This window comes from Notechis scutatus, chromosome 2 (genome assembly GCF_049901735.1).
Source record: "Notechis scutatus isolate UNSWTSFEM ecotype Mainland chromosome 2, rNotScu1.2, whole genome shotgun sequence".
NCBI classification, from domain to species: domain Eukaryota; kingdom Metazoa; phylum Chordata; class Lepidosauria; order Squamata; family Elapidae; genus Notechis; species Notechis scutatus.
Genome location: NC_142010.1, coordinates 126,072,404 through 126,086,827, shown reverse-complemented (window position 1 = coordinate 126,086,827; position 14,424 = coordinate 126,072,404). Strand labels below are relative to the sequence as shown.

The 14,424-nt window shown below is 38.5% G+C and overlaps 1 protein-coding gene across 2 annotated transcripts in view; it reads right to left on the bottom strand.

The window, feature by feature from the left end:
* PECAM1 (platelet and endothelial cell adhesion molecule 1) overlaps nucleotides 1–14,424 on the bottom strand; it is a 63,333-nt gene that overhangs the window by 35,136 nt on the left and 13,773 nt on the right. For both annotated transcript variants that reach the window (XM_087956110.1, XM_087956111.1), the window contains exons 3-5: nucleotides 6,120–6,413; nucleotides 4,625–4,930; nucleotides 778–1,047 (exon numbers count right to left, since the gene is read on the bottom strand). In XM_087956110.1, coding sequence (XP_087812236.1) covers nucleotides 778–1,047; nucleotides 4,625–4,930; nucleotides 6,120–6,413 — 870 coding nt within the window. The remainder of the gene's footprint in view (nucleotides 1–777; nucleotides 1,048–4,624; nucleotides 4,931–6,119; nucleotides 6,414–14,424) is intronic.

Here is a 14,424-nt window from a genome sequence, read left to right as displayed (position 1 = left end):
ACATTTCCTATTCTTCTAACTACTCTTCTTTGTTATTCTAAGGCACGTTACTTTTCTAAGTACATGTTCTTAAAAATGTTAAATTATGTCTGATACAAAAACAACCCTTTGTTATTTTCCACAGTTGTAACTTCGAATGATCACTAAATGAATTGTAAGTTGTAAATCAAAGACTACCTGTACTGTAATGCTACCCTATCATAGAAGGAAGGCTCTGTGTTTAGTTGAAGGAATTTTAAGGAATGCACTACATTAGAGTAATTCATATTTGCCCGCAGACTCCATGAGATGGCTCAAAAACATCCTTCTGAATGCTATTTCTGAGTTTGAAAAGTACTCCTGATAAATCTTATTGTCTACTGTGCCCTTCCCAAGTTTTAAGTGGATTCATGATGGTGGGCTGAAGGACTCGGCTGCCTTATTCTTAGGCAAGGCAACATTGTCTTCATATCCTACAGCTTGCCTAAAAACATGCAACACCTTCTGTGTTTGTTTCTAGAACTATGATATATGAATCCCCAATCCTGCTGTACTTAAAACTTGAGGAAAGGAAAGGCATGTGTGTTTAGATACTCCCTTATATTTTGCTGGGTTCGCCTGAAATAGCTTCACAAAGTGTGAAAGACATCATAGGACATCATGAGACCGCTCTGACTAGAATTCATCCATACGATAAATTCATATCTTGAAAAAGTAAATATTCCACTCCATAATTAATGAAAACATAGACTAAAATCAGGCCATGAGTTATTAAAGCAAGATGGAAAAATCTCTTACCAGTCACCACAAGTTCTTCTCCAGAGGTTTTAGATACACTTCCATGCTCCACTGTGCAAATATAATTGCCATTGTCTTCCAACTTGACTATCTTGCAATATGTTAGGGTCTCTCTGCCCTTTGTGCTATTCAGAATTGTTTTATTTTTCTGCAAGATAATTTCAGTTTGATCCTGGCGAAGTAGGACAGTTGAACATGTTATACAAATCTTATCCCCTTCGGTAATATTCTGTGGTGAGTCGATGGTTATTTTAGGAACAGAAAATGGTTCTGCCAAAAAAGAAGCAAATCTATGATAATTTTAAAAAACACAAAACAGCACATGGAAAGATTCCAGAGAGGTAGCTACATTACTCCGCTAAAGCAAAAACCTAAACCTGGGCCTTGTGGCAGCTGTCAGAAAAATAATTTGGGGTTCCAACTCAAGCTGTGGCTGCGTAAGAATAAATAAAAATGAGATGCAGGCAGCTATGAGGAAAGAATAAATATTTATTCCTAAAAGCAAAACAGTTTGCATTTAAGGGCAAGCTGCAGAGAAATGGGGTACAACAGTGGAATTTTATAGGGGCAGCTTGTCCAGGTGTCATGCGCTGATTCTAGGATGACACTTGAGGGGCATGTATGTGTGTATGTGTGTGTTCGTATGTTTATTCTTGTGAATATGGAGCTCCTCTGGGAGACCTAATTTACTTAACTCTATTGTGTTTGTAGATCTTATCTTTTGATATGTGGATTAGGTCTAGGTAACTTGTTTGAGGAAGTTGCTAATTTTAGCTGATTAACTTAATTTCAGCTTGACTGTTAATTATCTAGTGGGAGACACTGATTCTCAGACCATTGTAGACAGTGATGGGATTCAATTTTTTTTATTACCGTACCGGTTCTGTGGTATGATGTGACCCAGTGGTAGGATTAATTTTTTTTTACTACCGGTTCTGTGGGTGTGGCTTGGTGGGCGTGGCAGGGGAAGGATACTGTAAAATCTCCAGTCAGAAGTGGTATTTGCTGGTTCTCTGAACTATGCAAAATTTCCACCAGAAATTGGAGAACTTGTCAGAACCTGCTGAATTCCACCTCTGATAATATTTTGAGGGGAAGATGGAAACAGTATAAAGAATAAAATACGGTATATTCGGATGTAAAACTTCTCACACACCTTATAAGCTAACTAAGAATTTAAGATGTCATTGACTATGGTCCACTTCTTTAGATATATGTAATATTATCCATATAAAGGAATCTGAGGAAAGGGAAGGGTGGGAAAGATAAAAGTAAAAATTAAATAAACTATACAAAGTAAAAACAATTATTACTTATAGTTAGTCGGGCTGTGTTATTATTTATTTCTTGGAATTGTTGAGACTCTGGGAAAATATACATTTGATTTAAGTACTTGGTGTCCAATGGCATGTTTGGGGGTGGGCATGAGATGGTAATTTCAACTGTGTAATGAAAGCCTTGCCCTACTCCTTTGTATATGCATGCAAGATTGACCCATATACAAAAGGAACAAGGGATAATCTCTCTCTCTCTCTCTCTCTCTCTCTCTCTCTCTCACACACACACACACACACACACACACACACACACACACTGCTAGGTCAAATAATGATCTAAAGCAGCTTTTTATCTTTAAATCCAGAGCACTGCATGGGCCTAAACAAAAAAGACCATTCATAATATAATTCTGTACCCCTGTTGAATTTATTCTCACACTGGGGAGATTATTAAGGAACATACACAATGTTCTAAGAAATAAGTATGTCTGTTCAGCCGAGAATAAATTGCATTAAGACCTTTTAATAAAATTTCATCTCTGCTCCTTCATGATGATGAACAGACTTTAGCAAAGTAATTGTGATGAAATATTTGAGTTGGGTTTCCCTAACGGCAACATCTCCACTACTTCTAGATTAAGCTCTGCACCCACAAAAACTCACGTGGTTGTGTCTATAAGGCAATATACTCTTTATATAGCCAGTTAACTCCTCATTCTTTTGGGGTGCAAAAAAAAGTGACTGTGGAGACAATTGAGCAGCATGGATTTTGGAACTTTGGGGTGGATGCAGACCTACTGGGCATTCTTGCCTTGTTCTGCTTACTGGTTTCTAAAGATATCACCCTACCCTTAGCATAGCTGAGTACTTGTGTCAGAAGCACCAAGGGCCTTCCAGGTTGAAAGATTTAGCCAGTGGCATCACCACTGCTCAGAGAAAACCCAGTAGGGCGCTCCTTTCATGTCCCCAGCAGAAGCTGGAGCAAAGGACAGAAGTTCATCCCTGCCCCATGGTAGCATTTGGGTCTCAAACACAGGCTTGCTAACCTCCAACCCAACATCCTAACCACACAAGCCACCGTGCTCCTCACCCTACCACCTTTGCTGCTCTTTTATGGTTTCTGGAGGAGCAACATGGTAGCTCCCTGGAACATAACTTAGAAATCACTAGAAAAACAGGGAAAAGGTGAAACAATTGGGGGTTTTGCGGTGCTTCCCATTGGTCAATTTGAGGACAAATCCATGAGCTCATGAGATGCTTTCAAGCCTCACATCAGTAACAAGAAGAGCAATTGTGGAATGGCTGAAAACAGTTGTTGGAATGAAAACTGTGGTGGTATGCAATGTCCTTTATTTTCCCTGGGTTAAAAATGGTGACGTTCTTATCACAGCATATATTAATCAGCTGATCCATGCAAAAAAAAAAAAAATCAACTGCAGAAGGATACAAAGGTGCATACATAGTATTACTTTCTCTGGAAAAACAATAGACAAAGTTGCACAAACGAAGTGTCACAAGACTAATGGTTATTTTATTTTCTGTAGTGATCTTTGAGGGCTTATATACTAGTTACATTTCCTTACATTTAGTTCTGTGCAAAACTCTTCTATGAACCATGGAAGAATTTGACAAAAACCTTTAATTTATTTTAAAATATATGACTGCCAGCATCAGGGATAATCCAGAACCAGTGCTTTCGGCAGTTCTTGTACCTTCAATCATGAGTCAGCTAACATGCTTGGAATATCTCTGACAAGTTGAAAACCGCCCTGTTGATTCAAAGATCCATCTGGCATAACAATTATTTCTCAATATGTTAGGATATTTAATTTAGTAGCAGGAACAGTAAAGTGTACAATAGGCCAGAAAACAGAGTTGTAATTAATTAGAGAGTGCTGACTCATGCATGAGGCAATCTATGCTATGATTGGTTGCTGTAAGTTTAAAAGGGGAGTTTCCCCTTTTTCCCTCCTTTTTTTTCTTCTGTGTGCTTTGTATAATGTTTAATTTACCCCATGATGTTCCTGTGTTCCTGACTATCTTGTGTTGTTTTTTTTCTGGATGATGAAAAAGACTGCTGTAAATTTGAATGATAAATATATTTGTATATATAAAACACTGCAAGTTTGTGTTAGTGTCCCCAACTTTATCTGGACAGCTGCTGCACAATTCCCTGACACAATATCACCTAGAGAACTGGGATCATTCATAGGTTTCCCTTTTAGGAATATTTCATTGATTTTAGGAGTATTTCGTTTATTTAACTTTTAGAAATATTTAAGGATATTTCATTGATTTGACATTTAAGAATATTTCATCGATTTGACTTTCAAGTTAGTTCCTAAAAGCCAAGTTGACATATGAGATGTAGAAAGAACCATTACTAAGTGATTCCTTAAAGTGTAAAAAAAATGTAGAAGAGAATATATTTAGGCTGGTTGGGTTTACCATGAGAATGTGTTTATCTGGGATAATGAGAATTTACAACTCAGTTTGCAGCATTTTTTAAACAAAATCAAAAGGCATAATTTTGCTTATTAATTTTGAAAGTAAAAGTCTGACTAACTTACCTGAAACTGTGACTATTGTTCGGTTACTGCGCCCTGAAGCTTGAGATCCTGTCACTAAATTCATCTCGACAGCACATTCAAAATTTAAAATACTATCTCCGGCATCAATGGGAAATTCTAACTCAACAAAATTTTCAAGTTTCGATATTCGTTTTCTCTCATGTACAACTCCATTTGCAGACTGTTTAGTTTTATAAAATGTGAAAATTAAAGGTGGCTTTTCATCTGGCATTTCACAGCGTAAAAGTACATTTTCACCTTCCATCACTTCTGTTTTCAGGACACTCAATTCCGGCTTCATTATGCCTTCAAAATAGAGAAGCATTCATGAATTAAAATATATCTTTGCAAGTGACAAGCTGAAAGCCATTTCAGCTTGATCTTGGGATTTTTATGTGTCAATACAGGAAAAATCTCAAGCTCAGGCTGTTTTTTTCAAGCTCTGAAAAAAAAGGAAAACCTAGGATCTTTCTTCCAAAGGATCTTCTTCTAAAGTTCTTTTTTTCTTGAAGTTGTTGTTATAAGTTATGACAAGTTGTAACAAACTGGAGAGCCATGCTGGTTAAGGCACAGGGCTAGAAACCAAAGAATCGTAAATTCTAGTGCCACTTTGGACATCAAAAGCCAGCTGGATGACTTTGGGGGCAGTCAGTCTCTTTCTCAGCCCAACTAGCCTCACAGGGTTGTTGCTGTGAGGAAAATAGGAGGAGAAAGGAGCATTAGGTATGAGTTATTTATAAAAATAATAAAGGCAGGAGGGAAAAAAATAACCCAAAGAGGCAAATAGCAACTGACAGAGAGATCTTTTTGATAAAGTAAAAAAAGTGCCACTTTCTTTGGGAAAAGGATCACCTAAAGAAAGCCATTTTGTATGTCATGGTTTCTTTATGGATTAGAGCCAAATGCCACAAGTGTTGCAAAACCTCTTTGGATTTCTTCCTCATAGTGCAGACTTGGGAAAGACTGTTTTTGTTGCTTTGGAAATTTGTAACACTAAATGGTAGAGTAAAAGGATTTTCAAAAAAACAACTGAATAAAAATCTGCAGTCCAGATAGAATTTTACACAAGAGAAGCTACATCCACAGAAAAATACCAGGAAGATGTGACTATGAAAAACATGAGACACAAGTGATAAAGCTGGGTGCTTTCCAGGAAAAAGGCTAAAATATGTTAAGTAAAGAAAATGAAAAATAACACAAAAAGATTTTCTGGAATAAGCAGAAAGAAAAGAAAAGAAAAATGAAAAGAAAAGAAAAGAAAAGAAAAGAAAAGAAAAGAAAAGAAAAGAAAAGAAAAGAAAAGAAAGAAAGAAAGAAAGAAAGAAAGAAAGAAAGAAAGAAAGAAAGAAAGAAAGAAAGAAAGAAGGAAGGAAGGAAAAATTAGAAAAAAGCACTGTGGTAAAAATACAAGGAAATTTTGTGTTTAATCTTTCCTATCTATAAAGAACAATTTTAATACCTGAGTTGTTTCTTCAAAGTATAAAGAGACACCTACCTTCAACTTTAACGGTCAAAGGGTCACTGAATTTTTTTTTCTCCTCAACACTTAATGAACATTCATATTGTCCTGAAGAAGAAAATCTAGCCTTTGAGATTGTATACTGGGCGCTATCTTGTTCAACTGTGTTAGTGAACAGAAGCTCACCATCCTTGAAAAATGAAAACGTGTAATTCAGTCGGAAATGTTCATTCTTGCTAATATCCACAGAACAGTTGAGGATGAATGGTACTCCATTGTGTATTTCGTTTTGTGGAAAAGCCTGGAGTGAAACTTTATTGATAGTGAACACTGGAAAAGAAGAGAAATGTTCATGATATTAATTTCAGGAATCAGCCACAATCTGTTTCCTCCCCCCAGAAACTATTTCATTGGATTCATACATCCAATGCATTTGAATAAGATGTTAGCCACTAAAGAAATCTGATTGGATTTCTTATGACTTTTTTAATTAATTAAATCAAGAATAGGCTTGATTTGATTAATCAAAAAATTACATGATTGTATACTTTGAGTTGCATTTATTTGATACATTCTTAAACTGAGTAAAGATGATAGACTTGTAGTCCAAAGCATATTAGATTGCAAAGACTGTACTAGGTCATTGTGTAAGATGTTAGTCATCTTTCATTTGATGTTTCTAAATATCCAGCCTTATTTTTATCACAGAAGGATTGTTTCAGTTGATGGAACAACTTCCTTGAGAGCAAAACTGGGGGATTAATAAAAGAGAAAACCTGAGCAATCCAAGGGGGCTGTCCCTCATCATTGAGGAATGATAGTGAACCAACTGTAAATTAAATAGGAGGTTGGTATGGTATGGAAATTGATGGATGCTACACTCTTTGGCTGATATGATACGTCATAAGGTTTTCTCCTCACCCTACTCCTTTCCTCTTCTGCTGCAGCATTTGAGGATATCCCCCCAAATCTGCTCAGGTGGTCTTGGAAGACTGCATGGGAAAAGTCTTCTTCCCCCAATCATCCATCTTCTTCTTATGTTATTTGTTTTCATTTATTTCTTAATTTTAGTATATACGATCACCCACTCATACTTGACATAAACAATAAAATAACCTGCGATCAAACAACAAAAGCATGTTGAGAGCAATTAAAAAGAGCTCATTTGGTCTAGTGGTTAAGGCACTAGGCTAGAAACCAGGAGACAGTGATTTCTAGTTCTGCATTAGGCATAAAGACAATAGGAGCAAGACTCTCACTCCTTCCCTCCCCCTCCCTCCCTCCCTCCCCCCCTTCTCTCTGTCTCTCTCTCTCTCTCTCACAAACACAAAATCACCTAGTGCAGGGGTCCCCAACCACTGGGCCCCGGACCGGTACTGGTCCGTGGATCATTTTGTACCGGGCCGCCTACTTTGCTTGGGTGCCGCCATCTTGTTTCGACGGCGCTTGAGAAAGTGCTTCCGGGTGAGCTTGTCGGTCGTCGGTTGAAAAGCGGCGTTTGGGTGCTGAAGGAATCCTCGCACCTTAGATTCGTCAAAGGGGGGGGGCTTTGAACGAAGAGCCGTCCCGATGGTGGTGGAGTCTCGCGTTACTCAGGAGGAGATTAAGAAAGAGCCCGAAAAGCCCATCGACCGCGAGAAGGTACAAAGGAGTTGAAGGTGGCGGGGAGAAGCGGGGGACGGCTGGCTGGCCAGTCGCTCGGCTCGCCTTGCCTTGGTCGTGCGTGCTGATGCCGGTACTGGTCCGTGGATCATTTTGTGATGCCGGTACCGGGCCGTGGTACAAAAAAGGTTGGGGACCACTGACCTAGTGCATTCACAGAATACCAAAAAAGGCTCATCCCACAACCTGGCCTGATGCCCTGCTTCCACTGAAGGAAGCAGTTCCATTACTAGAAGAGCTTGACTGGATTCCATCCAGAATAAAAAGGAAAGTAACAAAAATTTGGCTGTTTTCATTTGCATTTTCTTAAAATTATACTAAATTAACCCCTGCACCAAGTGCTAAAAACAGTCCAACTGCTGGTAAACAGTCCAATAACAAGTACAAAATGGTCAATGATAGGTAACCAATTTAGTCTAGTGAGCTGTGAGGCACAGTGCAGCCTAATCTTCCGAGGAGAGAGATCAACAATGAGCAGTTCAAGTTAATCAGTAGGAAAGTCGGCTCCTTCAACAGATGTTCCCTTCTTTCTCGCCTGCCTTGGTGGCTGCTACTGTTTTAAAGATGACTCATCTGTGTGCATGTGTAGATAAGCGAGGGGCCCACCATGAGCAATGGGAAACGAAGAAGAGGGAGTGTCCTCTTTCAGCTACACAGTCCTTATGCAACCCTACCAAACAACTTAAAATGGATGACTTTTTAAATGATATTCAGTCAACGGCCATAAGTAATAAATTAGCAAGGTTCTCTCTCCCAAGAAGTCTTGGATAAAAAGCACACAAGTTTTAACTGTTATCTACAGCGACATCAGATTACCTGATTAATTTTAAATAACCAAATGAATAAAGAGAAGTGGGGATTTAGAAATGCGGTTATTCTTTCCCTTAGCCAGCTTCTTCGCTGTGAAAGGCAGTTGGTGGATTTGTAGAGGGTGGAATGGCTTCCCTCCAGAGGGGCTTTTAAACGTATTTTGCTGACTTTTAAACAACCCACTATAGCCAGTATGCTGTTCAAAATGAATTCCTTCCTTAGTGAATTTGGAATTTTTCCTATTCGCATGTTTACTAAGGAGGGTATTAGTCCTTTAATAACTCATATTGGCAAGAAGAGCACTGCTTTCCACAAGCCTAATTGCAACGATTTTAAAGCTGTTAACTCTAAGGATGTTATCTCTCCCGCACCCTTGAGAAGTGGCAACTTGAAAAATCAACCTCCTATCCGGCAGCGTACTGAGATACTGGAATCAAGCCTGATTAATTCTTTTTGTACTTTGCCAGAGCTTGAACAAGTGGGCATCATTAAAAGATTAGACGACTTGAAGGATCTTTTAGAAGTCACACATAAAGCTGCAAAACCTTCCATAGGATTTGCTATCCTGGTTGCAGATGTTATTAATGCTCTTTCTGAAAATTCTGATGAAATTTCTCTTCATATAGATGCTGCAAATAATAACTCTGTAAAAGAGGTGTACAGGCGAGAAGGAGTGGTTGCTCAATTACTGTGGAACAACAAATAGAACAACAAATAGAAGATGACCTTGGAGTAGGTGTTGAACTGCGTCATAAGGAAGTTCCCACCTGCTCGTTGCTACTCCCTTTGGTCTCGGACACTATCCCACTGGGCCAACCTACAATGATGCCTTTGCAACAGGCTGTTGGCCCTCAGAAGCATTTGGAGTCTGTTTATCAATTTGGTAGTAGTGAAGGCAAACACCGAACAAACCAGTGCGTCTTTTTTGACTCTGAGGGAATCTTGGATAATATTACTCCTGTGGAATGACTGGAAAATGTTGGAGTCCCTCCCAATGCTCACATTAATTCCCTCCCTATAATGACAAATGACAAGCAAGTAGATTATTTTCACCTATTGTCCTGGAATATTGCTGGCTGGAAAGCCAGAGCCATGGATGGTGACTTGGAGGATTTTTTGATAAATTTTGATCTTATAGCCCTTCAGGAGACCTGGCTGACCACAGATGAAGAACAGATCCACCTGCCTGGCTTTGATTCGTGGTCTATTCCTGCAGTTAAATCTAAGACTAAAGGAAGGGCCTCTGGAGGCTTGTCAATTCTAGCCAAAGCAGAGTTGGGCTGGCAAGCCCAGAAGCTCGGCTTTGGTGATGCTTCTGTTTCTCATTTAATCGTCAAGTTCTTCTATGGTTCTTTCGAATTGATATTGCTGAATATATATATATCCCTCCTCACTCCACCCCTTATTATACACCTAATATCTGGGCAAATTTGGAAGAGACAGTTCTAAAATTAAATGTCCAACATCCTAACGTTACTATAGTTTTGGCAGGAGATTTTAATGCCAAGGTAGGGGCATCTTTACATAACTTTGTTTATTCTGGTGTTATTCCTGAGGATTTACTAGCTATTCCTCCCTGGCATTCCAGTGATTATAAAAGAAATATTGCAGGTACACAATTGGTTTCTATGATTTATAATTGTAATCTCTATATTATAGGAGGTAAGGACTATAGTTTTATATATCCTTTTACTTATCACTCAAGTAACTCCAGTAGCGTTCTAGATTATATATGTGTTTCAAGAGATAAGCTTGAGAGGTTCGCAGATATACAAGTCCATGTGAGGGAAGGTAGTGATCACCAACCAATTTCAGTTTTATTTCAAGGCAGTTCAGATATATGGAGAAACTCATCTTGTGGCAAAAGTTTTTTTTTGCAAATCTGGAAGTGAGACTGGATAGAAAACTCAAATGGGCCAAAGTTGATACTGCGGCATTATCTATTTTTTTTTTTTTTTTGATTCTGCACAACCTCAGATCTGAAGAACCTTAATTTCTCATTCATCTTCAGGCTCAGATAATATTATGGCCCATTATGATGATCTATGTCATTCATTGAAGAAATTTTTTACTGTCAAACTTCCGATAAGAAACCGCCAACAAGTTGGAGTTGGTTGGTTTGATTCTGACTGTTCGTACAGTAGAAAATATTTGAGAGCTGCAATGCGTAGGGTTCAGCGATGTCCCACCTCAAAAAACTATAGCAACATGTTGAAAATTAGATGTGATTATAAGAAATTGATAGCATCAAAGAAGGCTTCCTTTTGACTAAATTATGGTCGGACTTGGAAATTTGGGCAAAAGGGTCAAATTCAGCTTTCTTTTGGAATGTTGTCTCAGGTATATTGAAGGAATGTAAATTTTATTTTGATATCCCCATTTCTGCTTCAACGTGTGAGAATTTTTATTCTAATCTTCCTTTTAAACCCAATCAGGACTCTATGCATACCCAAAGCAATGATTTATTAACTAAATCTCCCTATCTGGCCCCCTGTTTCTGTTTCAGAAATTAAATCCATTATTCGATCATCAAAAGCTAATAAGGCATCTGGTGAAGATTTTTTGCCCCTGGAATTTATATGGACTGGTGGGCGCCTTTATTAGCAGGGCTATTTACCCTTATAAACAATACTGGCCTCATACCTCTGGGTTGGGAAGTGGCCATTATTGTTCCCTTACATAAAAAAGGAGACAGAGGCAATCCAAATAATTACAGACCAATAAGCCTAATTGGAATGGTTGCTAAAATGTATGCAAAGCATTTGTTGAGCAAAATTGAAATCTGGGTTATGGAGAATAATCTTTTGGCGGAGGAACAAGCAGGCTTTAGACCAGAGCGATCTACCATAGATAATTGTTTCACATTATATCATTTGGTAACAAGGTATTTAAAAATGGGTAAGAAATTATTCACTGCATTTATGGATCTAAGTGCGGGTTTGATTCATTAAACAGAAATATCTTGTGGAGGAAACTGGCGGACCTGAACATGGAGCCCAGACTCCTTTTTCTGGTTATGGCCCTTTACTCAAACACCCATGTGAAAATCTGTACTGTCGTAAATGGAGCCCTCTCTAAGAGCATACCTACCAATATTGGCGTAAGACAGGGCTGCATTTTAGCCCCAATGCTTTTCAATCTCTATGTCAATGATTTACCAGGATGCCTGCATGCAGTAGATTTGCATATGCCAAAGATTCTTGATAAATTTATTAATACCTTTTTATATGCCGATGACATGGTATTAATGGCTCATTCACAAATAGGCCTGAGGAGACTGTTGCATAAGCTGAACACCTATTGTACTTTGAATTTCTTAAATATTAATAAAAGCAAGTCCAAAGTGTTGGTTTTCAGCACAAAAAGTAGGAAATATAATTGGCAGATTAATGGGGAGTCAATCGAACAAGTAAATTCTTACACCTACTTAGGTGTGGTCTTTACTAATACAGGATCTTGGTTTAATCACATTAAAAGTAGTGCATTAAGAGCTGAGATAAGCACCAAAAGATTATATAAATTATTTAACCATAATTACCCAGGCACTTTGACCTCTATGTTGAAACTATTTAGGGCAAAAATAGTTCCAATGCTGACATATGGTGCAGAACTGTGGGGTTTAAATAAAGCACTTGAACAAACACAGACCCGCTTTTTAAGACAATTATTGGGGACTGATAAGAACACTTCTGCTTCAGCAGTCAGAGCGGAATTGGGTATCCACTCCTTACATAGCCATTTAATCATTAAAACATTTACATACTGGCTAAAGATACAATCAATGGATTCGGATTAGACTTCCCAAACTATGCCTAACTGAACAGTTAAATAAGTTCCAATTTAACTCCTGGGCCAGTCAACTCCATAGAGCCATTTTAAGACATGGGTTTTCTACCCAATATTTATTGTCAAGGGTTTCCCAGGCAAGGGAAATTTTTAAACAGAGAGACTTGGATATTAGTGCCCAGACTGACATGGAATTATTAGCAAAAAACAGATCTATAAGATGGTTGGCTAAGAATAAAAACATCTTCCAACCTGAAAAATACTTTTCAATGGGTATGTCACAATTATAGAGAACAGCCTATACCAGAGCCAGATTTGAGTTACTGGATTCCATGTCCAGACATGGGCGCTTCCACCAGGCACCATACCACGAGAGAACCTGCATATGTGATTCGCCTGCCATTGAAGATATTTCCCACATCTTGTTCAACTGCCAAATATATGCCCCCATTAGGCTTAAATATTTATCATTTCTATTGGAAAGAACAGCCCATTGGGAATCAAACCACAGATTGTTATATTTCCTCTGGGCCTCTAATGTACACATCGTTTGTAGGACTGCTAAGTTTATAATCAAGGCAGCGATCCTAAGAACCCAATATATTGAACAAATTGGTGTATCCTGCAAGAGTGATCTATTATCCAATTTCTGACTCCCTGGTTTTCCACATATGTTTTTATTATTGTATTCTTATATATCTAACTTATCTGTATTTGGTCTTGTTATATATTTATGTTATGTTATTGATAAAGTCTTATGACTATTCAATGAAATAAATAATACAATTTAGTCTAGTGGCTCAGGCACCAGGCTAGAAATCAGGCATATGTGTGTTCTAGTTCCGCCTGATCCAGCTGGCTGACTTTGTGCCTCATGCTCTCTCTCTCTCTCAGCCACGTTTCTCAGCCAAGGGAGCCAGCATTGTTAGAAAGCATTTCCATAGTCAGGTGGCCAACGTGACCATATGCTGAGGCATACAGAACACTGTTGCCTTCCCACTGAAGTAGTATGTATTTATCTACTTGCATTTGCATGCTTTCAAACTGTTAGGTCAGGGGTCTCCAAACTTGGCAACTTTATAGCTGGCTGAGGAATTCTGGGAGTTGAAGTCCACAAGTCTTAAAGTTGCCAAGTTTGAGGACCCCTGTGCTAAGCGGGCAGAAGCTGTGGCAGGAATGGGAGTTCACCCCTTTGCGCAGCCCTCAGATCTTGAACCCAGGCTATCAGCTCTCCAGCTGACAAGCTCAGCATCTTTAACGGCTAAAATTATTATTTATAAACTTGGTTGTTTGGATTGAAGTAAAACATACATTTTGCAAACAAAAAAACAAACAAATAAATAATTAAAGCTGCCAATCTTGCGTCTCATTCCCTAAACCACTGATTCACCAAAGCTTTACCATGTTCACTGCCAATCAACTAGCCACATCAGCACCGGCTCACTGCCTTAGCCCACCTCTCCTTTTCTGAACTTTGCAGATGCTTTGTAGCAATGGATCGGTATCTGTAAACTGAACTTGTAGTGTGCAACTGATAATGCAAGCAACAACAGGACTCCTAAAATTTGGAAAACTGACAATGGACACAGTTATTAATTGTAAATCCAAATGAAACAGATTTTGCACAAGTGGACCCCCCCCCCAAAAAAAAATGCAAACAGCAAATGCAGTTATTAAGATTTAGAGAACTTGGTGATCTCTTCTTCCTAAGATGATTTCTCATGAGGAACATTATTGAGTAGCATAAATTTGTGCTAAGAGTTGCTGTTGTTGGGTGCATAATATTATTCAACTGTTACTAAATAGATTCTTACTTTTACATTGAATGTTTGATGCAAAATTTGGCTGAGAGAGGTCAGGGGATGCAATGGAATAGTAAGGTACCCACAAATACCCATGTTTTCCCCCAAATAAGACTCTATCTTATATATATTTTTGCCACCAAAAAAGGCACCAAGTCTTATTTTTGGGACATGTCATCCACTGACTAATCTCACTTGCATGCGTTGCCTGTGGCCTTCTTTTCGCTGTCAGAGGCCTTCAGGAACTTCATCTTCTGCAGCTGGCAAGGCTTTTCTGAAGG